Source organism: Prunus dulcis, chromosome 2 (genome assembly GCF_902201215.1).
Source record: "Prunus dulcis chromosome 2, ALMONDv2, whole genome shotgun sequence".
NCBI lineage: Eukaryota > Viridiplantae > Streptophyta > Magnoliopsida > Rosales > Rosaceae > Prunus > Prunus dulcis.
This window is the reverse complement of record NC_047651.1, coordinates 14,444,982-14,471,159: the sequence shown is the minus strand read 5'-3', so window position 1 is coordinate 14,471,159 and position 26,178 is coordinate 14,444,982. Positions and strand designations below refer to the sequence as shown.

The 26,178-nt window shown below is 36.3% G+C and overlaps 3 protein-coding genes across 6 annotated transcripts; 1 reads left to right on the top strand and 2 right to left on the bottom strand.

Moving 5' to 3' along the window:
• Positions 1-856: 856 nt before the first annotated feature.
• Positions 857-6,471, bottom strand: LOC117619579. 4 transcript variants are annotated; one of them, XM_034349569.1, is made up of 6 exons: positions 6,259-6,471; positions 5,197-5,607; positions 3,588-3,871; positions 3,430-3,492; positions 2,124-2,554; positions 857-1,418 (listed from the first exon to the last, which is right to left on the bottom strand). In XM_034349569.1, exons 2-6 carry the CDS (start codon positions 5,604-5,606, stop codon positions 1,098-1,100), a joined length of 1,509 nt encoding a protein of 502 aa, XP_034205460.1. In that variant the 5' UTR covers position 5,607; positions 6,259-6,471; the 3' UTR covers positions 857-1,097. The 4 variants fall into 4 exon arrangements, with proteins under 4 accessions (XP_034205460.1, XP_034205461.1, XP_034205459.1 ...); XM_034349570.1 differs by having other exon boundaries at positions 5,197-5,631; positions 6,259-6,462; XM_034349568.1 differs by having other exon boundaries at positions 5,197-5,639; positions 6,259-6,456.
• Positions 6,472-7,522: 1,051 nt separating this feature from the next.
• Positions 7,523-14,021, top strand: LOC117619120 (palmitoyl-protein thioesterase 1). Its single transcript, XM_034348979.1, has 12 exons — positions 7,523-7,806; positions 8,906-8,990; positions 9,613-9,664; positions 9,762-9,782; positions 9,874-9,927; positions 10,553-10,603; positions 11,681-11,743; positions 12,558-12,623; positions 12,831-12,869; positions 12,967-13,089; positions 13,179-13,271; positions 13,442-14,021. Exons 1-12 carry the CDS (start codon positions 7,713-7,715, stop codon positions 13,706-13,708), a joined length of 1,008 nt encoding a protein of 335 aa, XP_034204870.1. The 5' UTR covers positions 7,523-7,712; the 3' UTR covers positions 13,709-14,021.
• Positions 14,022-14,423: 402 nt separating this feature from the next.
• Positions 14,424-25,618, bottom strand: LOC117617818 (protein ARABIDILLO 1). The gene is made up of 12 exons (XM_034347382.1): positions 23,476-25,618; positions 23,165-23,323; positions 23,002-23,082; positions 22,744-22,875; positions 21,724-21,851; positions 20,942-21,029; positions 19,434-19,528; positions 18,132-18,195; positions 16,757-16,932; positions 15,889-16,110; positions 15,241-15,325; positions 14,424-15,109 (listed from the first exon to the last, which is right to left on the bottom strand). The coding sequence occupies exons 1-12, from the start codon at positions 24,823-24,825 to the stop codon at positions 14,933-14,935; spliced, it is 2,757 nt and encodes a 918-aa protein (XP_034203273.1). The 5' UTR covers positions 24,826-25,618; the 3' UTR covers positions 14,424-14,932.
• Positions 25,619-26,178: the final 560 nt, after the last annotated feature.

Here is a 26,178-nt window from a genome sequence, read left to right as displayed (position 1 = left end):
CAATCCAAATAATCTTCGTCATGCATCTTTCCATAGAAATCAACACCTTCAATTTTAATTCCTCCACCATTCAAATACAATGCACCAACCAACCGCTCTTCCAATCCACCTCGATGACCATCACCATGGTTTACAACTTCATGATTGTCGACGTCCGTCTCGTCTTCATATTCATCCTCACCACCACCTTCTGGTATGTGTAAGGATTCACAGTTGCGTTTCAAAATCTCCATATAGGCATCCACGCATTCCTGTCATCAGAGGGCTTGCACCGCTCTCGACAAGTCTTCCATCATACACAGCATCTCAATCATCTCCGTGTGTTGTGCTTGGTTCCCTCGTCCACAACCCCTAGCACATCCATCCATGTTGTGGAACAAGGATTAACCTAGGCTCTAATACCAATTTGATGTAGGATAGCAACTATAAGCTGCTGTCCAGCGACCCAAACATACCCAAAATAGAGGATAGAAGGATAAAGCAGTAGAATCGAAGTTGGAATGAAGATAACTGAATTCTAGGGCAAAATCCCAATAGAAACTCTATAGACTAAGTCTGAAATTATACTGATCAACAAAAACTAAATACAAGTCTCTTAATAGCCTATTTCTACTAGAATATGGAAACCTAATTGACATAGGAAATAAAAAACGTAAACAGGAAATTAAACCAAATCCTAGTAAGAATAGGAAAACAAGTAAAAAAATAACCTATTAACTTCATATTACTAAAACTTATGGCTGATGCCCACTTAGATTAGGAAAGTCTAATAGATGCTCCTGCATCAGACTTCTATATTCATAGAATTTGCCCCATTCACTCAACACTGAAATTGCTCTTTACATACTTGGAAATGTAAGCAGTTAATTCGATGCTAATATAGCAACCCGTAATTCCGGAAAAATGCCCAAAATTTGATCAAAAGCATCAAACAAATATTAATGTTTCCACCGGAGTAGCGTGTGTGTGTGCCTAAATGAGCAGCATGTACAGTTGAAATCATATTTGCATGTGTGAGAGCATGTACAGCAGAATAAGCAGCATATACAAGATATCATAACAAAAGTAATATTATGTCACTTCTAATCCAGCTAGCTTTACGATTTCCGGCTCAACTTATATGCATACGAGCCAGGTTTTCTCCTCCCTCGATTTCTTGTGTTCCAACGGAAATTAGTCCTGGTGGTGGAATCTAATTCATGAGTTGCATTAGGTACACTGGAACTTGTCGGCAATGCAGTTTCCGAAACCGGAACAGGTAAGTTTGTGGGCAACTCAGTTTCTGATACCGGAACAGGAAAATTGGTTTCCAGCTCTTCAAGTGATATGCGAGGCTTCAGGATGAGCTGATCTTTAACTTCAAAATTATATGGCTCATCCTTGACAGCAGCATTAGGTATAAGGCACCCATCCTCAACCTGAATATATGAAGGAAAAATCAGTCTGACATGTCGTGTGTCACAATGCCACATAAGTCCATCTTCATGATTGATCCAGTATGATGATTTACAAGACTCAGTTTTAACTATTATTACATGACCATGTAACAGCTAGCAATTGGTACTACCCTATGAAATTGGACGGCCAAACTAGGGAAAATTAAAAACAGCAATTTTTTGCTAGTTATAACATTAAATTAGAACACGGCCATGACCCAAACCCAGCCAGCCTGGGAAAAGTTAGCATGAAGAAGCCGGCAGAGTTGTCCCCTTGGGGACAATAACAGGATACTAGGTCAACTTGTTCACCTTGTAAACATCGACTAACAGGCAGTTCAATGGTCACCGAGATTTTCACCGAACTGGGTTTAAAGCAAGATTACTAAAGCATGTCCATTCTTAAGACAATTCTTTTCCATGGGTTAGTCAAGCCAGCATAAAACCACTACCAGATATATAATGGTCGAAAACAACGCTTATCATTTGCAATTTCAATATAGAAGCAATAGAAACAAGAATGCAAAAAAATAAATATATATATATATTATATATTATATATATAAGTGTTGACTGAAAGATTGAAACCCAAATCAATAAACATGCTCATACTAATGAATATACTAGCAACAAGTGTAAACCAACAAATGAGAAGTGTTGAAATCAGTTCAAAAAAGAAAAACTTACATTTTCAAGTACATTGCCAAGCCAAGGCTGATCTGTATTTCCAATCATACTAGGAAGAGGGGTCAGCTCTTCATGACTTGAAACTGCACTCTGAGGTAAAAATAGATTTCCAATGTTAAACTTGACATGCTGAGATGCAGTGGATAAAGTTTCCACTAGTAATGTATTTCCATTTTCAGGAGGAGAAGCAGGATTTTGAGCAGAGCCATTCGATGTATCACATGGTACTAGGAAATGGTTAGCAGAAAAGTTCCCAGGATTTTCCTGCACGACCTTGTCAATTCGAGTCTTCAACTGCCATACTTGTGAATGTACCACTTCAATCTTCCAAAGAATATCTTCCAAGGAACTATTACCATCTCTGAACTCGAGAGATGACCATATATCATTTGTCTCAAACTCATTATGGCCATAACTAGTTTTACCTCCTGCTATATTGATGAAAGATTTAAAAGAGAATAAAAATAATGAACAAATATTATTAAAACAAAAACAGAAATTGGCCGCTTTAAAGTGGTACATGATCTAATAATAGATTCAAGCATTCAACGATAATATATAGAAAATTAAATAGCATGAAACCAAAAGACAATTCAAAGTCTCAACATTTTCATGGAACAAATCAAATGCTTTTAAGTAACAGAAAAATCACCAAACTCTATATCTACAAAGGAGAAAAAAAAAAATTAATATGCAATTAAGATCTACACTTTCAAAATTGCAATTGGGGATGTGTTTGTTCCACTACGTAAAACAAAATTGACTTCATTATGGGAACTAAATAAATGGATACACAAACAGACATTTTTTTTTTTGAAACGAAACGAAATTTATTAAGCAAAAGAACACGGAGGTGGATAATGCATCCACGACCGAAGAACCAAAACAAAACAGAAACAAACAAACAGCACCAAAACCTCCCAAACTAACCAGGAGAAACAACACCGAAAAGCAGCAAAACCACACAGCCCCCCCACCCCACCCCCCCACCCTCATTTAACCGCAGCTCCCATATCCCTCATAAGTGTGGAATAAGAGTAGTCTTTAAAATCTTTTGTAACAGAAGCCCAAAAAGCTCCCCAGTACTTAACTCTATCCCAAAGTTCACTCACTCTCACTCAATTATAGTCTTCGAAGATTCTCCTATTACGCTCCATCCAAATGTTCCAAAAAACAGAGTCGACCAAACAGCCCCAATATACACAAACAGACACATACACATACATTTATTTGTCAAACACGGTCTGCATATGAAAAATATATGCATGGAGACCCATATGAAGTCAAGTCGATATTCCATACTTACCGAGATCACCCCAGTCTTCCTGCATGCAAACACCATTAGCAGCAGTCTTCTTACTTTCTGGAACTAAGAAAGAACAAAAAACAAAAGTCAGACGTGTAGTTGCAAATCAGACTTGTAGTTGGCAACAATGAATCAAGAAAATTTTGGGAAATTAATACCATAGGAGAACAGATTATGGTGTGACATATATGATGCTATGTCAGTAGTATCTTCAACTCTCTTTCTTTTCTTCCTTTTCATCAACTTTGGTGTTGGCATTGCATCAAAACCTTCTGATGTGAAGCCCTCAAATGCAGACAGCTTTTCTTTGTCATACTTTGCAAGTTCGGAATCATACTTTTGGGTCTGGGACAGAAGTTCCTTAATCTGCAGTTCCAGCCATTTAAGCCGCCACATTTCAGGACGTATAAAATTTCTCCACTCGGGGGTCAACTTTTTCTTCCTAGAAAATCAGATGTACACATAAACCATGTGAATGTGATGTACAAATACAAAATCTGACAAAGAGTATATAATCATGATAACAATATGGTGGGCACAATCATAAAAAGGAATGAAGAAAGTAAATCCTTTGCATCAAAATAATTTTGCAACTATGCCCTTTTTTTATATTAAAACTGATGTTCAATAAAGCGGTAACAAAGTTCAACATGTGTAGCTGACCATGACTGAAACATGTGAGAGGAGAAGCACCGTATGAAAAGAAAAGAGATGCACACATATCTACAATGTGGATCCTTGCCCTCATCCTAAAGGGGGAAATGAAACCCATTACCCATCCTTACCTACCCTACCAGACATGTAAAATTTTGATATCTTTTTAAAATTAACACATAGAGAAATTTCATATAGTTTCTTTTAAATGCAATTTAAAGACACTAGAGGTTCAAATGACCAAGCATATAAAATAACTAAAACAGGAAAATTACAACAAAAACAAATATCAAGCACTCACTACTAATCAACTATGAAACAAAATTATTAGTAACACTAGAAATACAAGTCAAATTTAAAGATAACAGTTGTTTAAGAGTAGTGAAACATCCAGAAACACAGCCTCCATAGTTAACTATTTTAAAGTACAACTAATGTAATTTACCATCCAATTCTACCACCACCATCCTTGATTCTCGAAGAATATCCCAACAGACTTTCCCACCAAGAAAAAGTTGAGAAGAGGAAGAAAAGTAAAGAAATAAAAGGAGGGCATAAGTTAAGCAAAAAAAAGATTTTGTAAATATCAAAAGATATGCATACAACCCAGCGCCAAAAGGAAGGGATCGAACCAATGCCCGTCCAGTAAGCAGAAATTAATGCTCACCTTGTTCATTCCCATCCCTCTTTTTCCTGGTAATGCAGCTTGGAACCCAACCAATCAGGCATAAATTTCGATCCTAAGATTTATTTAACCAGAAATTCAGACTTAAGAAATTTTCCACAGAATGACACCAGCCACAATCCCTCTCAAGGCCTCAAGCTATGGAAATTCAAACATCATAAATTCTGAAAGGATAAGTTTTTTTTTTTTTTTTTTTTTTGGGTACTACAAGAAGGGAAACCCCATTTGACAAACTTAATCAGAAAAAACTTCTATTGAACTTCACTACATATTTCCAAGTGTACGATCAATATTTTGACAGCTGAGCACTAAACAGCAAACAAGAGATTACCTTTACAATTGTATTCTAGGCTTGCAAATCATTCAAAGCTACCCTATAAACAACAATTAAGTAAGACATAGAAGAAATCATTTAAACCACAATGTACCTTGTTTGAAATGCACCAAAATACCCATCATATACTGAAGCGTGCTCATTTTCACCTAACTGTGAATCAGCTTCGTCACCATCCAACGTTGAACCATCCTCTGTCCCAGAAATTGTATCACCAAAAGAACTTGAATTCTCTGTCAAATCCCCACGTTCACCTTCAAGAATCTGAACATCATCAGGACTTGTACCACCAGTTCTGTTTAGCTCCGCATTCTCCCTTTTATTTGAGACAGTAGTTTGTCCAACCAATGTTTCTTCCATTTCCAAGATATTATCTTTGTAGTTACTTACACAAGGCATAAACTTATCATCTACGACTACGTCATGATGGGTAGTTCCATCCTTAGCGACTGAAACTTCCATAGCAGCTCCCGACTTTGGTTTCACCTCCAATTCAGGGCCCATCCTGCAAATTCATGTAAACGCAATTCTTTCCTTCTGGCAATCAGAAAATAATTCAAAACCATTTATGTCAATGCCAATTCAATCTATAACAACAACTGCAGCCATAAGAATTCCCACATCAAATTAATTAAAGAAAACTCCATGCAAATGCACCTACCCCATTTCTTTATTTAGTAGTTGTATCCAATCAAACAAAAAAAAAATAATAATAATAATAAATAAAACCTCAAGACTTCTGGTTTGTAACCTACAAAACTAATCCTTCAAATACATTAAACAAAACCAACAGCTTTAGGAACCAAGGAAAATTAAAGATGATCTCCAAAATGTAGAACAACAAAATTCAACACCGGTATAAAAAATAATATAAATATTATATCATGCTTCAATTGAAAGTAGAAACCCACAACCCCACCCCCCCCCCCCCCCCCCAAAAAAAAAAAAAAAAACCTCCCACTTCTCTCTCTCCCCAAAGAAAAGAGGAAAAAAAAATGAATAATCCCTCAATCTTGTCATAATATCAAAAGACTAAAAATTTAAAACAGAAAATTGATAACACGAGAATAAAGTCTCGATTTTCAATACAAATCATAAAACCCTAAACCCTAAGAAAATTTTCAGAAGCGAGAGAGCGAGAGAGCGAGAGAGCAACCTGAGATTGAGGAAATCTGTTGTGGGTAGGAGCGCCAAAGAGCATGTGACTGCCGGCCCAGTTAAGCGTCGGAGCCGGTGACAGATAAGTGAGACGTGGGCGTGGCGAACTCTGATTGGGGCCCGAGGGAAGGCTCTCGTGGTGGCACTTTTTCTCGCTCTCTCACAGTCACACACAATCGCTCTCTCTCTCTCTCTCTCTCTCTCTAAAATTAAAGACAGTCCAAACACTAATGTGGTCGGATTTTGATGAAATCGTGGGCCGCACGTGTGGGTCCAAATAATATGATCGATGAATTCACATGTGCTGGCCTTGGTTTTTTTTTTCTTTTTTAATGTAGGTGTTTTTTTTTTAAATGAGAAAACTAAAACCAAAACAAGCAACCAACTTCTGTCTCACTGGTTAATTGCTGTACCAGGTTTATATAATTCATTGTATTAAATTATGAATCAAAATTGCTTTAAAATTCAACTTATTTATTTATTTATTCTTTTAAGTGGGTGTTGCTATTGGCATATTCCATTATAGGTATGATGTGATAGGATTAGAATTGAAGATTTTCCCCTTTTTTCACTCCATATTAATAGCACTTTGACCTTAAAGTTCTCAAGCTAATTTGTAACTAATTTTACTTTAAGGGACCACAAAATCTGAAACATATGTGAATTTGGAGCCCTCCCTTAATAGGATTTTATCACATGAGCACTTACCTCTTTTCATATTGTAAATTGGTTGATTTTATACTCCTTTCTTATTTTTCGATTCATGATTTTTTCAATTTATGACTTACTTGTTTCAAGTAATTTTATATGGCACTAAAGTTTTATTCTTATTTAGATAAATGGATGGTCACACACACTGGCCATTCTCACACTGTTACACAAGCTATTAACCAAAACTCTTTTCCTTCAATTTGTCTCTTCATTTCTTTTCTCTTTATTTTCCCCAGCAGAATTTGTTTTTTCTCATCTGGAAAAATAAATTTAAAAAATGTACTTTTAAACAACATAAGTAAAAGGCAACCCTCTCATTTATGAGATTTGATTTGAGTCCCACATAATTGTTTTTTAAAATAAAAAAATTATTGTTTTATGATATTTGAGTCCCACAAAATAAATAAAAGCTAAATCTTAAATGCCACCAAACAGATCATTAGCAAAAGACCAGAGAGCCCTGGGTAGAAATTTGTCTTTTGTCAAAGGAGTTCTAACTCAAAATGACATTTGGATGAGTGTGGTGCCTCTATTAACGGCAAATAATAGTCAACTGTAGGAACGGTAGTTGGCATATTCTTCTGTTTCCAGAATAATCAACCCAACTTCTCCTCTCTCTGTGTAAACAAACCATTTTCTTAGGAGTCCTACTCCACCAAAATCCTTGAGACTCCGAACCTTTAAACCTCTCTAGAATTCCAAAGCTTTTGGCAACTTTAAGTAAAAACCCATTTAGCAACAATGACTTCTCCACCAGTATCAATCATTTTCATCTTCTTCTTCATCATCACTCTTATCCCACTAATCCACTCTGTTCCTTTCATTGTTTTTCATGGTAAATCTGTCATCCTTTTGTTTTTCTTTTCAATTTCATGGGTTTCTGCAGCTCTTAATGGGTTTTGAGTGAATTTTGTTGCTGCTTATTATGCTCTTTGACCCATTATAGTAATGGTAGTAGCTCTGTTTTTGTGAATAAGAGCAAACAATGCAATGACCAAGTTGGAATTTTTTATGAGTAAAAAGGATATTCTCTGCGGTTTAGTTTGCTTCTATTTCTGTTGCACTGTTAGCTTGTTTTTCTTCCATATTTAGCAACAGTCTTAGCATCTATAAAGTTCTTTTATTTTCTTTTCTTTTCTTTCTTTATTTTGGGCTGATGCTCACAGTCTAGTATTTGTTTGTCAGTATGTTTTCCATTTCTGAGTTGGTGCGGGAATGTTGAAATGAATTCATCTCCCATAAGATCATCGACAGTTTAGCTCTGTTTGTATGTGAGGTAGTGTAAGGAATAACATTTGTGGAAAATTGGCCTTTTGGTTTCATCTTCTTTGGTAGCTAAGAAACTGTAGGCAAACAAGAGGGCATAAATTTTGGGCCTTATTTATGTCCAAAGTATCTGTGAAGCTGTAAATTGTATGAAAAGTATATCCATCTAGTTAGGTAGCTACCATGTATGTGCACGTTTGTCTTAAACAAATGGCGGAAAATAGTAGACGAAATGAAGTAGTTGGTACTTATGAAGAAGTAGACTCGGTCATATGCATGCTTTAATTTTCATACATAATCTGCGGACTATGTACATACTTAGATATTACTGGGCTAAAGAGACTGACAATTTGTCAAACAACTCTTTAGTGACTTTGTTCTTTGCTTCTCCCTTTAACTTAGGAAAACTATGTGATAGCATTGTAGATCTGTGTTCAATAATTATCTTTCAAAATCTGAATTTTTGGGCTGCTGAAACAAGTCGGTAACAAAATTCTTCAAAATATTTTCGTGCTTCTAACATATAGTTGGACTTTGTCTCTCATACACTCTGATGGTAGACTTGTGTCTACATTGGCTATTTTGAGAAATGAATCTTGTATGATGTTGGGAAGAGTTAGTTAAATCATCATGAAGCTGGGATTTTATTTATTTATATTCAATGACAGGCATTGGAGATAAATGCAGCAACCGAGGGGTCACACAATTTACTGAGCTCTTAAGCAACTGGTCTGGTTCTCAAGGATACTGCATGTATGCTATTAAAACTTGTTCTACCATATTTATTCTCTAATGGTTATATCCCAGCTCTAACCCTAAAAAGCTAAGGAATTCACATTCCACACTTCCCTTATGCTGCTTGCATGACACAGACTTGATTTGTGGGACTCTCCTAAGCCTGCTGGAGGCATCATCAAACCTGTGCATTAAGTTAATCAAATAGAGTAAAAACTCAACACACTAGTCCGAGTTTCAGGTCCCAGGAGCAACCTCTTTAAGGAACACATAAATGCGCTCCCGAACTTTTGTGGGTCATCGACAAGTCTTTTTTTAATATCACAGAACTCTCGTCATTAATTTGGTATGTTTCTCAAAAAGTTTCCAAACCAGTGCTGTTGTCTATCAAGACATAACAAGCTTAAACTCTGCTGTCAAAAGGTTTTAAGAGTTATTCAATAAACTGAATATTTCCCAATACGAACACTCTGTCAGAAATTGTGACATGTATGAATGTGACGTAAACTTTGTATCAATTTGTCAAGTTCACTGTTATTGTTTGCTGCTCTTCTGAACATCAAATTGTGCACCTCTGATCAGGCTAACATCAGTAAATGATTAATGCAAGTCCTGTTTCTGATTTCATTTTTCTCTGTAGAGAAATTGGGGATGGATCGTGGGATTCCTGGACTGTGCCCTTATTGGAACAGGTGACTCTTGAACTAATAGTATGAGTGCTTTCTATCAATAATATATTAATATTCCATATGTAGTTTCGAAAATAATTTATTATACTTCTACTTGCAGACGACCATTGCTTGCGAGAAGGTGGTGAAATAGTTTGGTAATACATTTTAATTCTTCATTCTGGAAATTAAATTATAACACCTTTCTTAACAAATTTCCATGCCAATTACAGGTGAAAAATATAAGTGAATTAAGTGAGGGTTACAACATAGTTGGACTTTCTCAGGTGATTGACAGGGGTTGTAAAAGTTATTTGTTCCCACTTGTGTTTTTCCTTCATAATCTGCTGCTGCTACTATAAGATATTTCTTCTCCATCCATGGACCCTCTGCATGAATGTAGGAATTATGTCTATTTTTTCTAAGTAAAAAGAAAGAAATATAATGCTTCACATGTGTTCATTTAAACTTCAGCTGGTGAGTGTTTAAGCTTTGGCTTATTTCTTACGTTTACCAGCTCCATGAGTCATTCTTCTGTATTGCTGATGGTCTCTCCTAGCATTCTTTTTTTTCTTTCTTACTTAGCAATTACTATGAAGTTCTTGTACCCTTGATGGTGCACAAGCTGCGAGTTCACAATATTGAAGAACACCTAGCATACAGATGTGCATACATACAGTTGTAACTGTCTTCTCAGTTTTAGTGCAGTTTAATGATTGTATAAGTGCCTTCATGAAAGGTGGGGAAATTTCCATGTGAATTTAGGACTTTTAGTTGCCTTATATAATTTTTGGTGATTAGATTGCATTCATCCATTGTAGTTTTTCCATTTAGTTTTCGACTATTCAACTTTGTATTGATTCTAATGATTTAGTTGTTGATAACATATTCCGCATTCGTTTTGTTTCACAGGGTAACATGGTTGGTCGAGGAGTAATTGAATTTTGTGATGGGGGACCTCCTGTAAGAACTAACTTGACAATATATATGATATTGCCTTTTCTATTATTTTTCTTAAGCATATATTGTTTTGTACATGATTGTAAAGCATGAAATGGTTTCCTGGTAAAAGAAATTCATCTTGATCTGGTAACTCAATATAATAGGAAAGTGAGAAGGCATATTTTTCCTTTATTAAGCTCCACAAAAGTGTTGTTACTTAAACCTGTTTATTGCTATTTTCAGCATTCCTAGTTTTTGTTGTTACAAATATAGTGCGTCACTGCACTAAATGTAAAGTGGTTCACAATTCTATAAGACTGATTCACATTTTCTCTTCAAAAGTGTGGTGGGCTTCTGTTACTGTTCGTATCCATGTATGATGAAATCACCTCATCTTGTTACTCTCAACCTATCCATTTCAAAAAGCGCTAGTCTAATCCCTATGGATTTTGTGTCTTTCCAAGTCCTTCCAAAACCTTCCATTAGTTCCATCCATCTAAACTCTTGTAGTCTTCTGCTAAAATCCCACATCAGTTATTGTAACTTTGTAAGTCTTGCATGGGCCATTGCCAATTGGTTTTAGGTACGATGCTTTGAATTTAACACGATATCAGAGTGAGAGTTCATCCACATGCCAGGCCCAATTGGCCGTATGTGCTCACATTACCTAAGTATATTGATCCACATATTTCGCTCATTTCGACCACATATAAAAATCTCACATTGGGTAGTCTAAGCCTTGCATAAGAGTACATAAAATCCTAGGTCTTCATTCATTTCAAATGGTTTTGGGTTGGATGCTTAAACTTTAACAGATGGATTAAACGCCAACCATACTAATCATCTCAGCCTCTTTACCCTACTACTATAATACATTTAGCAATGATAAGACCAAAAGGGAATTGGGTTGATTGTAGGGAGAAGATTGTGTGAACCTAAAATTACCTGATCAGTTTTTGCCATCTTCATCAGTGTTGTCCTTTGTATTTCTTTCTCTACCTTGTAGCACCTTTTGTTATTACATGTGCTGACTTATTTTTTCCGTATCAATTTTCTAAATCGCTAATGTTCCATTCTATATTTATATATGTGAAACAGGTTAAGAATTTTATATCACTAGCAGGTCCCCATGCTGGTACTGCTTCTATTCCATTTTGTGGAGTATGTGCTTCTTCCTCTTCTCTCTGGTTTCAACAAAAAAATTATCATTTTGAATAATTTTACTTACAATGTATAATAAAGTCATTTTCTAGGTTTTTATTGTATTTGGAATGCACACTTGCTTAAGTAGTTAGTTTAAACACAAAATCCTGATAAACAGGACAAAATCTATTAGGATGAAATAAAGACTTGGTTATTTCCCTCATATGTGAGATAAACATATTGTGAATCAACCCCAGTAAAATATTTCAATATGATGTCCCATATGTAAACCGAAAGCATCCTGAATTTAGATTATTCACTGTTGTTGAGCGCTGTTCAGAAAGATAATGATGTTTCCTTTTGGAGTTATTAGGACTTGAGCTATTCTATGCAATATAACTTCATTCAAGTATTTGTCTACATTGAATCCAGTTAAAACTAAGTTACATGTGTGGTATTTGGAATATGACATTGGTGCTTCACCATTCATGTTACGTCAAAATTATTTCCGTGGCAAATTATTATCTTGCGTGAATTTAAAACAACCAGAATTTGTGTCATGAGAACAGACCAGATATTCTGTTGTTTTCACCTTCACTTTCAACTTTGTAAAACGTGAAGTGACAGAATCAATATTCCATTTCCATCCCATGCTGATCAGAAAGACACTGAAATGCGTTTTTGTCTTTGGAACCCTTGGCAACAGAAATCAATATTGATAGACTTAGAATATGATGGGGAAATAAATAATATCAGTGGAATAAGTAATATCGAATATATGTTCTATTACTCACTTAACCAATATATTAGTTATGTATTTTATGTTTTGCAGTCCGAATGGATTTGTGTGCTTCTGGACAACTTAATCAAGTCAGAGATCTACAGCAGCTATGTCCAGGTTTAAACTTATTGAGCTCTCAAGTTTTTAATTTTTGTCCTTTTTTCTTTTGTATTTAAGTTTCTGAAACAGGAGACAGTAACATTTGCCTCAGTAAAATGGTATCTCTGTTGAGATTCTTGTGACCAAGTTGTCCTGTTTCTCTCTTGTTATTTATCTCTGTTGGAAACTCGCCAATTGAATTACCTTCTTTTGATGTGTTTGCAGGAACATTTGTCTCCAAGTGGTTATCTTAAAATCCCTACTGTGAGTATAATCCATGAGTTAGCTTAAAAGATTTTGTGTACTGCCTGTAGGTTCCATGCACCAAGAGTTAAACTTCATCAACCTTTTTATTCTCCAGGACATTGCTGCCTATTTAAAAGGGTGTAGGTTCCTTCCAAAGTTGAACAATGAAAGAAAGACTATGAGAAATTCCACTTATAAGGAACGGTTTTCAAGCTTAGAGAAGTTGGTATTAATTATGGTGAGGTTTAGAGTTATATTTTCTGTGGCCCATTTGAAACGATTCAGTTTGTAGTTCTAAATTTTATTTCTCCTGGCGTCCATGGTTAGTTTGAGCAGGACACTATATTGATACCCAAGGAGACCTCCTGGTTTGGATATTTCCCAGATGGGGCCTTTGATCCTATTTTGCCCGCGCAAGAGGTAACCTATCTACTCCATAGTTCTTGCTCAAGTACTGAATAATAAAAGTTTGTGCTTTATAATCTGAGACCATGGAGAGAAGTCCATATTCTTGTTGCCTAGTGCTTTTTGGCTGTCAATGTACTATACTTTAAAGCTTTAGGATTTCTGAACATTGTATTATCCTGCAGACCAAGCTGTACACTGAAGACTGGATTGGCTTGAAAACCTTGGATGAAGCTGGAAAAGTTAAGTTCATTAAGGTATCAGGGGGCCATCTTCACATCTCTCGAAGCGACATGAAAAAGTATGTTGTGCCATACTTGGAAAACGAAGCCTCAATGCAGCCCAAGATAGCAGAGCCTTCATCACATAAATCATTTTCATCCATCTGGAACAACTTCCTGGATCTTTTCGGGCTCACAGAGCATCGGCAATTGGTATTGACTGTGGTTTAATCTGAGTAAGAACACGGGATATACAGAAGGCGGCTGTGAAGTGATTGTTACCACGTATGTTTTCATTTTTAAACAGTAGGTGCTATACTAGAATGGGACTTCTTGTGTCTGTTTATTATGCCTCATTGGAGAATGGAGAAGTGGATTTTGCACTGCAGAGAGTGGCAATTGCATTTGACGAGGTTCTTCCAAACGTTACTTCATAATTTTTTTTTTTTTCCTTACGAGATTGCTAACTTAGCGTATCCAAATAGCGTAAACCAAATCGTTTTCTTTTGGGAGTGATAATAAAAATCATATTTGAGGAACGAAAGTTAAACTTTATTACCTTGTTTTAGAATTGCGTTTTTGTTCCAATACCAAGGCAATTAGAATTTCCAAATTTGAGGTTATATAGACGACCGAAGAGTTCAAACTCTTGCCATTTCTCCAAAATTTTGGGACTACTTACAGCTCAAAGGGTGAATAGGCATAGATAGCACCAGTTTCAATAGTACATGCAAGAATAGTACAATTTGAAAACATTGCATAACTAGAACGTATAAATACAATTTGCATGGTTTTCAAAATTATGCGATTCTTGCATAAACCATGGAACCGGTGTTATCCATCCATGCCTATTTCACTAATGTAGGGCATAGTTGAAACAAAGAGATAAACATGTAATTTATTCACAAAATATATCTTCAGAGGCATCACTTCGGAATACTGCCAGTACTAAAAAAACATTCTTAGATTATTAGTCCATTTCTTCAAAGCTGCAACTAAAAAGAAATGGATAGAGGATCAACTAATGCAGTTTTTCACCAGATTGTTGCCAGGACGAGTCTCAAACAGCTTTAATATATATCACTATATAGGAGACATCATCACAAAGAATACGAACAAAAATTGAAAATGGTTAAGGATACAAGTGCTTAAACTAATCCCCCATCTAAACAAACTTTTTTTTTTTTTTTTCCTTATATGATTTGGTACAAAGGGGGTGGGTTACTTGAACCTAAATTAACCATCTTTATGCCTCAGAAATGGGGGACAGAAGAAAAAATGAAGATCAAGCTGATTTGCTGTCGGGGCAAGGTTTAGTTCTTTTACATGAAAGATTACAGAGAACAGCATGCATCCTTGTGGTGCGACATCCTGCTGTCCATGGAAGCTCATAACAAAGCATTAAATCAGCCTCCATCAACAACCCTAAACGGAGATGTTTTGCTGACAGATGAATTAGAGTGATGGTTCTATATGGTGATGCTCAAGATTGCGAAGCACAATTCTAGCAAAGATTTTGGCTTCAAGCGGAGCAGTTGCCGCAGCAGCTGCAGCCCGCAGAACACGTGCTGCTCCTGCATTCTGCATAAGGCTGGCATGGTGCATGGCATGCCGGCCACCAGGAATGGTAAACTGCAGTTGAAAGAGTGCACACATAAAAGATTGTTCTCCTTAAATAAATAAAGGATATCTGCATTGGCGCTAACACCACCTGGAAATATACCCTTTCTCAAAGAGGGGAGAGTCTAAATATGGACAATTACCTGAAGAAGAGCAAATGCAGCACATGCCTTGAGAACAGATGATGGATTCCGCAGCATGGTAACAAATCTTCCAATTTCAGCCCCGCTGACAGTACAAGGAAAAGTCAAAATTCTGATTTTAAAAAAGCAAATACTACGGGGAAAAATCAAAGTAGCCCTCTCAATTGACAATATAAATGAACTTCCTGGTTAGATGTACATAAACCAGAACAGTAAAACAATCTTTACACAAACATCAACCACTAGAAGATAAATAATCGATCGACACCCATAAACCAAGGAGATAAAAGTAATACTATCAAAAATAAATTATCAAGTAATTTGGATTATATTTTAATGTTATTTTGTAAATTTCAACCATAGCAAAAAGGTTAAAAGGTCCTGGAAAACATTGGATTGGAACTACGACTGTTGAATATGTTATAGATGACACATGATTTCCACAAAATGCATGGTATGCAGGAGTAAGAATATTAACAAACTAAGGACGGCTAACAGGCATTCAAGGGAACCAAATGAGTGGCTTAGAAGTTGGATGATTATATGCCTGTATAACCTAATGAAAGAAGATGAGAGGAAGGCCAAAGGAACAATGAGTTGAGTGATTACGGAAAAGGATAAACAAAGCCAGAGAGAGAAAGAGAGAACCTGCATCTCAGATGTCCTGCTTCTTGAATACGAGCACCTTCAGTCACTTGTGCCAATGCTGCAGGGGCTGATGATGCTGCAGCAGCAGAAAACGTTTGTTGATCAGAAAATGTGAGGACAAAGGCCTCAATGTGCTTAAGAGCCATCCTTCTAGAGCCATCTAAGCTCACACTCTTTGAGATGCTTTCTGATGAAGTCCCTATCAAGGCAAATTCATCCATTCTGCACAGAGCATTAACTAACTTTAACATATGGAAAAAAAAATTAAGAAAAACTTTAAGATATATAGATGCATTTTACTCCCAGAAACAATTTTCATCCCAGTTCCATAGTGAGAAAATTTACTTCCCATGTAAATAATCATTATCATATACCTATGCCATAGGAAACAGCAAAATAAATGTCACAAAAAAAATAAGCATGGCCACCAACTTCACATACTCTGACAGGTCGAGATGCGCACTCTCTAATAATATAGTGTGACTTATAAGCTGTAGGTATTTTTTTAAATCAAGGTTTTCAACCAAAACAAGTTTTCTATATCTCTTTACCACAAGATATTCCTATATAATACACAAGAACGTCAAAATTCCCAAAAAAATAAAAGGAAAACACTTCAAAAGGATAAATTCCACCCATGTCTAAGGCATGATATTTTGAATCAAAGGTTTCTACACTGAAATCATCTTGTCAGAGCTACCAGCAAAACCAGGTTTCCTTAAAATGAATAAACCATAAGACTCAAAAGGATATTAAACCCCATTACATATACAACAAAAATCCAGGCATTCAAAAGAATCTTGAAACAAAATAGAGAGTACTATCCACACAGACAACAGCTAGGCTACAGTCATGCTACAACAAGTACCTGCCATCAAACATGTACGCCAATGCCAATGCAGCCATGAAGCGAGCCATTTTTGACACCGATGAAGAACAAAGATTAACAAGAGCAGGAACACCTCCTTCTTCCACAATACGGAGAGCATTACCAGGGTTAAAAGCAAGATTCCAAAGAGCACCTGCAGCTGTTTCATGGACATCCTGAAAGTTGAAGAAAAAATCAAAATCATATCACTTTCATATTGTAGGAAAAAGTAAAATCAAACAAAAAGAGGTTGATAGGAGACACGAGCAGATATCTGTAAGTACATGCACTAAACTCAATGAAGCATATACCCATGAAGGACTTTATCCACAAACCTTGAACAAAGACAAAGGTTAAATAACTTAAAAACTTTCCAATTGGAATACAAGTGAATTTATATGCATTCATTATTTTGGAACTTTGAAGCAATATAAAAGCCTTGTAGCGTCGTGCTGTTATTCAACACTAAATGAAAACCAAAAAAAAGTAAATGAGTATAAGAACTTTCCTAATTTGACTGACAGCTAATACAGGATATAGAGATCTTAGCTTTGGTTCCCAAAATTTCTCGTATCTCATTATTTTACGATTGTCGGCTATTATCTACTAAAAAAAAAAGACATGCGAAACTACTCAAATACTATACTGTTTCATACTTAATTTCAAACTGAAGCATGCACTGTCACTAAATTCAGCTTCTATATTTCATTTTGGAAAAACATATGTTCCCATAAATTGAGTAATGAATTCCAGAGCCTAGATGAGTGCAATCCACAACGATGGAGTACTATTAAACTTATTTCTCAAACAATCTTAGTAGTCAACGCAACTATCATTCTTCAACTATAAAAACCATCTGCAATTTTGATAAAATAAAAATAAAAAGATAATATAAAAAATTTCTTAACAGTGCTTCATTTCCTCTTATTGACCAGGAATATTCTGTTTACACAAGATAATTTTTCCCTTATAAATGTTTGTTTTACCATTTCACCCTAAATTTGGAAATTTCAAACATACTTGGCTTGTTTAAGAAATGTAATACCATTATAAGAATTTCCGGATCAAGTTTTAGCAGCAGAATAGAAATTTCATCATTTTTTTTTTTCAAAGAAACCAACTTTTATTAAATGACACAAGAAAGATATAGCAGAAGTGGCCAAGCAGGCCACAACCGAAAACAACATCTAAAATGTCTAACACTACATGATTTGTTCCTTTTGACGATTTTTACTAATCTTGAAAATAACTACTGCTGTCTCATCAAAAAAAAAAAAAAACTACAGCTGCATTTGACAACAAAGTTAAGACAATAGTTTTAAAATAGACCTTAAAGATTTCGAATGATAATTGAAAAAATAAAATAAATACTTACTGCAGCTTCAGAACGTGCCAATGCAATCAAAGGCACAACACCTCCTTCCCGTCCAATGGCAATGCTAACAACGAACAAAAAGTGAATATCAATAATTCCAGCATTGAATGAATAGTAAATATCCATATCATTGAAAGAACATGGGAGTCTTAAGACTACGATGGATTTCAAAAAACAACAATATGTGACTGGAGAACAAGGATATTTAGCAGATCACTAGTTATTTGATCCATTCATAAAAGGCATAAGTGAGTGATATTCTTTAAGAGCATAAGAATTGAGTAATTTTGAAAGGAATCATTCTAGAATGAAAAATTACCCCATTACCCAAATGAAGCATGATCAAGTAACACAACTAATTATGGGCATTGATTAGATAATTTCGTAACTTCAACTTAATAAGTCCTTTAGATGGAATCTGGGTTCTAGTAATTGCTCACAGATTCTCTACTCGCTCAAGGTTTTCATGTATATTACGCTAAACCCTTTTCATGTATAATACCGAAAGGCTGTTTCGAAATTTTTTCCATCAAATTTGATGCTTTGGGAAGGGGAAAGAAAGCTAAAATCCTTTGGGGCAGTCTGATGCAGGCAGTGATCTGGAACCTTTGGCTGGAACGTAACAAGAATCTTCGAGGATTATAAGGGAAAGGGAGTGGGAGTGGTAGAGTTATGGGATAGAGTGAAGTTTTGGGCTGCCCTTTGGGCATCAACTTCCCACTATCCTACAATTATGCGCAATCTGCTGGCTGTAGTATCTTAAGGGGTTGTCTTTTGATTGGCTGTTTTGTTTTCTGTGTTGAGTGGCCTCGTGTTTGTTTCACTGGCTAGTGTTTCTTTCTTTTTGTCTGTGTTCTAAATGTCCTCCTTTTTTATCCTTTCAAATTTTGAATAAAAAATGCTTCTATTCCCAAAAAAAAACAAAAACAAAAACAAAAAAAAACAAAAAATGTATATTACACTTCTTTTTTCATGCAAGTGTACATAACCTGCAAGTTGACCCAATGGACAGCACACACACTGACCTCCCCCACCACCAACATTTCCTTCCTTTTATAAATTCTACACTTGTTTGGCAGCAAAAGTTTCAAGAAACTAATCATCACTGTCTAGCTCCAGAGTGAGACCAGATATCTTACATTGCATTCCAACAAGTTCAGTAATGATATAAGATACATACATTTGAAATAAATAAATAAACGATATCTACAAAAAGACATGCATTATCAGGCCAAACTCTATGTCTCATATTAGTTTTTGAACTAGTCATTCCTAGTTGTGTTAAGAAGAGCAAGCACATACCTATTGGCTTCTGACACTGACAATCCCCAAAGAGCACCAGCAGCCCTTTCTTGAAGACCTGGGGAGGCATTTGAGCAGCCTTGTGCAAGAGCAACCTAAATAACCCACGTGAGATACATACAATGCAACTTTCTGGCGTATAATATAAAAAAATTGCACTTTAGCTAGTCGGGTCACTTAAGCTCTTAAACAAAACAACAATTTCAAAGTATTACTATTTTAGCTCAAATGAAAGATTGAACTGTTAAATTGTACCAAAACTTTTAAACAATATAAATTTCCCTACTCAACTTGAAATCAGCATTTTCTCGCATAAATGGGCATATACAAAAAAAATTTGTGTCAAAATGTATCCGTTGGTGCAGCAAAAATGAAATGGGCTAGCATAACATTCACATTTTTAACTCCAACTGACAAGAAACCAACTGGACCCAGATTATACGTTTGGGTTTAAATTGTAATCTTGCATGACAAAAAACTAACAGTACATAAACAAAAACACACACAAAAAATTGCTAGAAAGTATGCATGTTGGAAGGGTTTTCCCATCCTTCAGCTTACAAATTGTGAGTCCAAATGCCATTCAAATTATCACCAAAAGGTTTCATGCAGATATGAAATGGTTCACACAAAGAAACTACTAAAACCATCTGTTTTAATCAATTTCCCTTGATATTCTCTTAGATCCAGACCAGAAAGGTAACAAGTTTTGGTCAAACCCTAAATTGTGACATAACTCTTAATAAAGACTCTTTCATCATAAAATAGCATTTATTACAGCATAGTAACAACCTATTAAATTCTCCAGAGAAAATAAATAGTACATAAAAACAAGGGAAAAAGTTCAGCTTCAAGCAAAAAAGTTGAGAAAACTGAAATTAGCATACATATATATTTTTGGAAACCTAAAATAAAATTATACGGTTACAGTTTTGAATGAGCTAGGTCCCCTCACAGCACATCAGGGTAATACACTGCTTTCAAGGACAAAGACTGGGTTCAAACCTGGGCATTCTCCTCTTGTAGAATATCTTAATAAATTTAAAACAAATAAATGGCTTTTCCACTAATAAATAGAGAACAGATTTCAATGCAAAAACAACCCTTCCCATGAATCTCAAAAACAAGAAAAGGTAAAATCACTGTACTTTCCTTATCAACTTCAGCGGACAGGAACGTCTTCCATACGCACTCTTCATTATGCATCATGATGAAAAGAATTGGTATTTTCAATTATCATTTTCAACAAGTAGTAAATTTTAGGGCAAAGAGTTCCAATCAATTATTTTTGTTCCCCGAGTCGGCAAGCAACCTCTATAACAGAAAGCATTGAGAGATTAAGAAGCTATTTCTACATAGGACCAAACAATTTTCTTCCTCTAAAGCACATCAAGCAATATACTTATCATGAAACACTTTCTTTCTTTTAGGGATTTGAATGAGAAGCTAGCATGGATGCTACTGGCATTACAGTGTTGTGATTAATGAGGGTAAATAATATATCATACCAAGGCCTCAACACCACCAGCTGCAGCAATTGCTTCTCGGTTTCTGTCATCGAACGATAGATTCCACAATGCACCAGCTGCCTCTTGCCTGTTAAACAGGAAAACAAGGTATAGTTTTACCTTGGTTGCACAGATAGAAGTTGAAAAAGCTATAAACAAAATGAAGAGAGTGAAAAACCAATTGGTCATGAGTTGTAGAGGCCTAAGACATTATATTGTAACACTAGGCTTTACACTCCCAATGTGGGATATACTCTCAACATGCCCTCTCACGTGTGGTAGCCAAACACAGATAACTTATATTGGGTGGCGTAGGAGCATGCTTGACCACTAGGCCTAAAATGTGAATTTCTCGCCTAATACTATGTAGAAGTTAGGGCATCCAACCCAAAACCAATTTGCCATGAGTGAAGAGGCCCTTGACATTATATGTTGTAACTCAAGACTTTGCACTCCCGAAATGAGATACTCTCAACAAGTCTAAAGCTTAGGCATATCAATGAACATTTCTTAACAATTGAAAATTTTCTTATTACTTTTGTTCCTTAATTGAGATTATGCTTCCTTTTATTGTGGTGTTTGGTGGAGGAGGAAGAGGAAGAGGGAGCAGAGGTACCTTGTTCCATTGGTGTGTATACAGAAATTAAATAAGAATAAAAAAATTCACTGGAATGAAAGTATACGTAGATGACAAAAAAAATATCAAACGAATACAAATAAATTCACCCAAAATATTCGAGTAGCTTAAACAATAATGTAAAACGTAATCCACAGTAAACTACCTGACACCTTCATGAGGAGATTGTGTAAGCTGAACTAGTGCTTCAAGAGCACCTGCCTCTTGTCCAACTGCAGCATTATTACTATTACTATCTCCATGAGCAGCCAAATTCGCCAAGGCACGGGCAGCCTGGTATAACCAGAAGTGCATTAAATAATTTGCTAGAAAGCAAAACACAATGCACATGTTCACAAGCAAACACACAGGTGCATAAACAAGAGGGAAGTAGGGGAGAGAGCGAGAGAGAGAGGATCCCATTGTAAGATGAGCACCAAACTAAATAATATTTGACATTTGAAAATACATTTTAATTAAGAAATCTACTTGGAAACTAGCCCATACCATTTTAGAACCAAAGCGCTGAAAGAAAAAACATATTAGGTATTATCGATGAGGCTGAATGAAAGGGAATCCAATACAATAGTGAACGGATGTCACTAGAAGATCCAGTGAATACATAGAATAAGGAAAACTTTTCATTGATTTAATGTTACACTGCCTGCCATAAGTCCAAGCCATGAATTGGCACTTAGATACGGAGGCACACCATAGGAGCCTTAGACCGAGACAGATCATAAGAAAATAGTATGAGATTCTTATAAACAAAGGACAAACCAGTCCCTACAACCTGAATCTTGACGAGGTGGGTGTCAAGGTCAAAACCACAATGATCAAGACCAGATTTGAAGGTTTCTTGAAAATAAGCTTTTCCTAAAACGTCAACCATCTTTAGCTATACAATAGATTATACACAAGCTGAAGTTGAGTCTTTGTCGAGTTGTTATTTGGAGCTTAGCAATATTATAAGATCAAATGATCCAATTGAGCCCACCAAAATTATAGCAATATTTAAAATAAATAGTAAGAAGGCTTCTAAGTTAGTCTAAAGAAACAAACATGTAGGCATCAAGAAAGCAAGCGACATTGATTTCTGAAATTTTATTTACAAATCACTTAATGGGCATCCTAGAGATTTCAGCATGCACATCCAGGATACCGTGACAATGAAAAGATTTACTACCTGCTCTTGCACTCCCTCAAACTTGCAGTTACGAGCAAGCATCACCAAAGCCTGCACACCACCTGCCACAGCAACCTCTGTGCTACACTTGTCATCAGCAGCTAAATTCGCCAGTGCACCAGCTGCACGTTCCTGAAATGACACACATGGGAAGCAAGCCACAACTTTAATCACCATGCAACAGAACCCCAAGTGTATTGCATGACATGTTAGCATTGTATGGAAAGAGAAAAAATACGGGACAAAAAGGTAAAGTACCAGAACTCCATCACCACCAGAGGACCATTTGAAGATAAGATCAACTAAAGCTTTTACTCCACCGGCCTCCGCAATGGCACCCTAACCAGAAAATTTAATTTATTACAAGGAAAATTTTGGGGTATATGTATGTGAGAAAACAATAGATTGTAGACTATCAAACCTTGTGCTCTTCTCCAACAGAAAGATTCCAGAGTCCTCCAGCAGCCTCTTCTGCAACCAGCCTGTTCATAGACCTTGCCAAACCAGCGAGAATATTGATTCCTCCTTCCTCAGCAACAGCTTTTGCAACATTGGCATTAACAGACAAGTTTGCTATAGCCTATTTAAATAACAAATAGGAAAAGGAAAGTCAGCCTAATTCCACATCTACATCACCAAATAACCAGTTCCTATCCTGACCAAATAAAACAAGTATTAGTTGAAAAGAGGAGCACTCATAATTACATAAAGAAGAAGAAGAAAAAAATTAACCTTAGCAGCCTCTGACTGGAGCCCTTCCCTCCAAGATTTTGCTAGGTTTAGGAGAAGGCGTATGCCACCATCCCGCATAACCGCTTCAGCCCTCCTGCAATCTATGCTAGCATTTTCATCATCAATAACAACAAAAGTTGCAAGTCCTGTAGCTGCCCTTTCTTGAACATCCTCTTGTGAGCTTTGCATTAAATTGAGCAACAATGATGCGCCTTGCTTGGGCCAAAAATCATCTAAACCCTGTTGATTGCTCTCGGCAATGCGCAAAAGAGTATGAGAGAGAATCCACTCAATCCAAGTCATTATGTCATCCAAGTTCTTATCCTTGTTCTTTGAATTCCTCCAATCCAAAAACACATTCTTCCCTTTCTTTGTAATGTCGACTAATAAAAAAGCTATTTCTTCCATAATTTCTGTAAAGCAGGCAAGTAACAATTTATTTTTATATTTACGAGAAGCAAAGTTGGTGTCTTCTTCAAGCACAGGACAATTCAAGGCACATAAAACCTTCAAGCTCTGTGATGATGATAATAACCGTGAAACAGCAGCCGAACCAATATCAGTTCTTGAAACATCTAGCCCAGTCAAGTTAGGCAACTTATGCCAAAGATGTGAAACCACACCCCATTTCATATTTGACGTCCCTGCTACAGAGAGAAAACGAACTGATAAAACATTTCCCAATGCCATCTCGTCAATGTTCAGACAGTCTATGAACCCGATATCAGTCAAATTTTGACAATGCTTAGTTAAAGCAATAATAGCATCAGCATGAACATCCCTAATTCCCGAAAGTCGAAGCTTTTTCAATTTAGGACAGCAAATAGCTATTGCTTTTATAGCATCACTGCTGATCCTTTCACAGAAATCTGGCCCAAGCTGGAGGCTTTCAAGTGCCTCGTGCCGAGCCACAATCACAGAAAGTGTAGCATCAGTTATTTTTCTGCAGTAATCACCACTTATTTCACGTAAATTCCTGGCCTGAAGATGCAATATTGCATCAGCAGATTCTGCCCCCCGAAACCTAAGCTTCTGAAGATTCACACATCTTGCAGCAAGTGAAGCTGCCATGGCATCATTGCATTTGTGTGCCCTAAGATCCAAAGAGGTCCACAAACACGGAGAAATTCCAAGAACTCTCCATGTTTTGCAAGTTGATGATAAGCTTGCCCGATCACGATAGTTCAGACACGAAAACAACTGGATTACTGTATCATCTGGCAAACTAGTCCAATCAACAATCCAATTTTGCACTGAACCTGAAACTTCTTCCTCAATTTCTGGATAACAAGGCAAAACCACCTTCTCCTTCCCCTTCCTAGCCACCTTCCGCCGCACCCTACGACTCATATCTCAATCAATATACACAGACCCAGAAACCAATAGTCCAAAACCATTCAACTACACAATACCCAAATCTTAGGACCAGTGAAGAAAAACGCACAGACCCAGAGACATGTAACCTTCAAACTCAAATCCCAAGTTCTAAAACCAGTAGGGAGAAGATGACAAGCCCAGAAACCAATACTGTTCGCCCCAAAAACCCTAATGCTCAGACAAGAAAGTAATTGTATATGTAGTAAACAGAATTAAAAGGTTCACAACATACAACAATCCAAGTCTACCGATTCCAAACACCCAACGAAATCTGGTATCCTAAATGCATTACACAAAAGGAATTATATGGTTTCTGTCAAACCTGCGAGCTGAGGCTATGTGGATACCCTTAAATCTTCAAGCTTTCCAACAAAATCATATGCCTTTTATAGAATTGCTTTCTAGAAGCTGCAAATAGAGCTTTTGATTGATGAGAGAGTGAGCGAGGGAGAGAGGAGACAGAGCTGAACAAGGGTCGGAGAAAATTCAGGTGTGTTTTTTACAGAGAGAAGGAGGAGAGCAAAGCCAAACCCTCAAAGCATGTATCTACCCCTCTCCCCAATAGCCTTCGCTTCTTGTTTTAGTGCACCAAATGAGAGAGAAAGAGGGAGGAGGGTATGTCTATGGAGATATTGGGATAAAAGGAGAGAAGAATTACAGCATTAAGGTGTGAGGAGCCAGAGAAGAATGGTGTGAAAAACCATATAGCTCATGAAGGAGCATAAAAAATCAGTAACCTCCATTATATAGTTTGCAATATTTGGTGTTTCGGCAAACAACAATTTTTGGGTTATGCAATTGTTGGACTAAAAAAAATTGTATACAATCCTTATTCTTTATATATTTTTATTGTTTTACCAAGGAAGTCAAATAGATATAAAATCTCATGAAAACAAATGCATTGGGAAATCCCTCTTCTTTTTACCCCAAATTTTCATTCCCTCTCTGTTTCCTTTTTGTTTCTAATTGTGGATTGAAATATACTTCTAATGTATCCGCTAAGACAAAAATAAAGATTGGGTCGAACTCTTAGTTTGTGTCAAGGTAATAATTGTGAATGGTCATGGACTCCTAGGGAAAAGGTGGAAGAGTGAGCCCCATTATGTGACATACAGTTGCATCATCTTTTCATATGTAATGTGAAAACTCATACATCTTCTAAGTCCCATATTTTTAATGTTGGCATTGTTTTGCTTACATAAACAAACATATGTACTGCTAGGGGTTTGTTGGTCAAATGAGTAAGAGCGTTTATTCTTACATTCGAAGTCTTAGGTTTACTTTTCTCCTCCTTTCAATATCACTCGTTAAAAACAAGCATATGTA

Bases quoted from the DNA above. Each gene is read 5' to 3' on its own strand.
- LOC117619579 (XM_034349569.1), bottom strand. From the start codon at position 5,606: ATGGGCCCTGAATTGGAGGTGAAACCAAAGTCGGGAGCTGCTATGGAA. The intron at 3,872-5,196 runs GTACATTGTGGT...CTGATTTTCTAG, and splicing joins TTTGGTGCATTTCAAACAAG to GAAGAAAAAGTTGACCCCCG. The intron at 2,555-3,429 runs GTAAGTATGGAA...TCATCAATATAG, and splicing joins GGAAGACTGGGGTGATCTCG to CAGGAGGTAAAACTAGTTAT.
- LOC117619120 (XM_034348979.1), top strand. From the start codon at position 7,713: ATGACTTCTCCACCAGTATCAATCATTTTCATCTTCTTCTTCATCATC. The intron at 13,090-13,178 runs GTGAGGTTTAGA...GTCCATGGTTAG, and splicing joins AGAAGTTGGTATTAATTATG to TTTGAGCAGGACACTATATT. The intron at 13,272-13,441 runs GTAACCTATCTA...ATTATCCTGCAG, and splicing joins CTATTTTGCCCGCGCAAGAG to ACCAAGCTGTACACTGAAGA.
- LOC117617818 (XM_034347382.1), bottom strand. From the start codon at position 24,825: ATGAGTCGTAGGGTGCGGCGGAAGGTGGCTAGGAAGGGGAAGGAGAAG. The intron at 21,852-22,743 runs GTAGTAAATCTT...TGGTTATACCAG, and splicing joins TTGAGGGAGTGCAAGAGCAG to GCTGCCCGTGCCTTGGCGAA. The intron at 21,030-21,723 runs GTAGTTTACTGT...CCTGTTTAACAG, and splicing joins TCTCCTCATGAAGGTGTCAG to GCAAGAGGCAGCTGGTGCAT.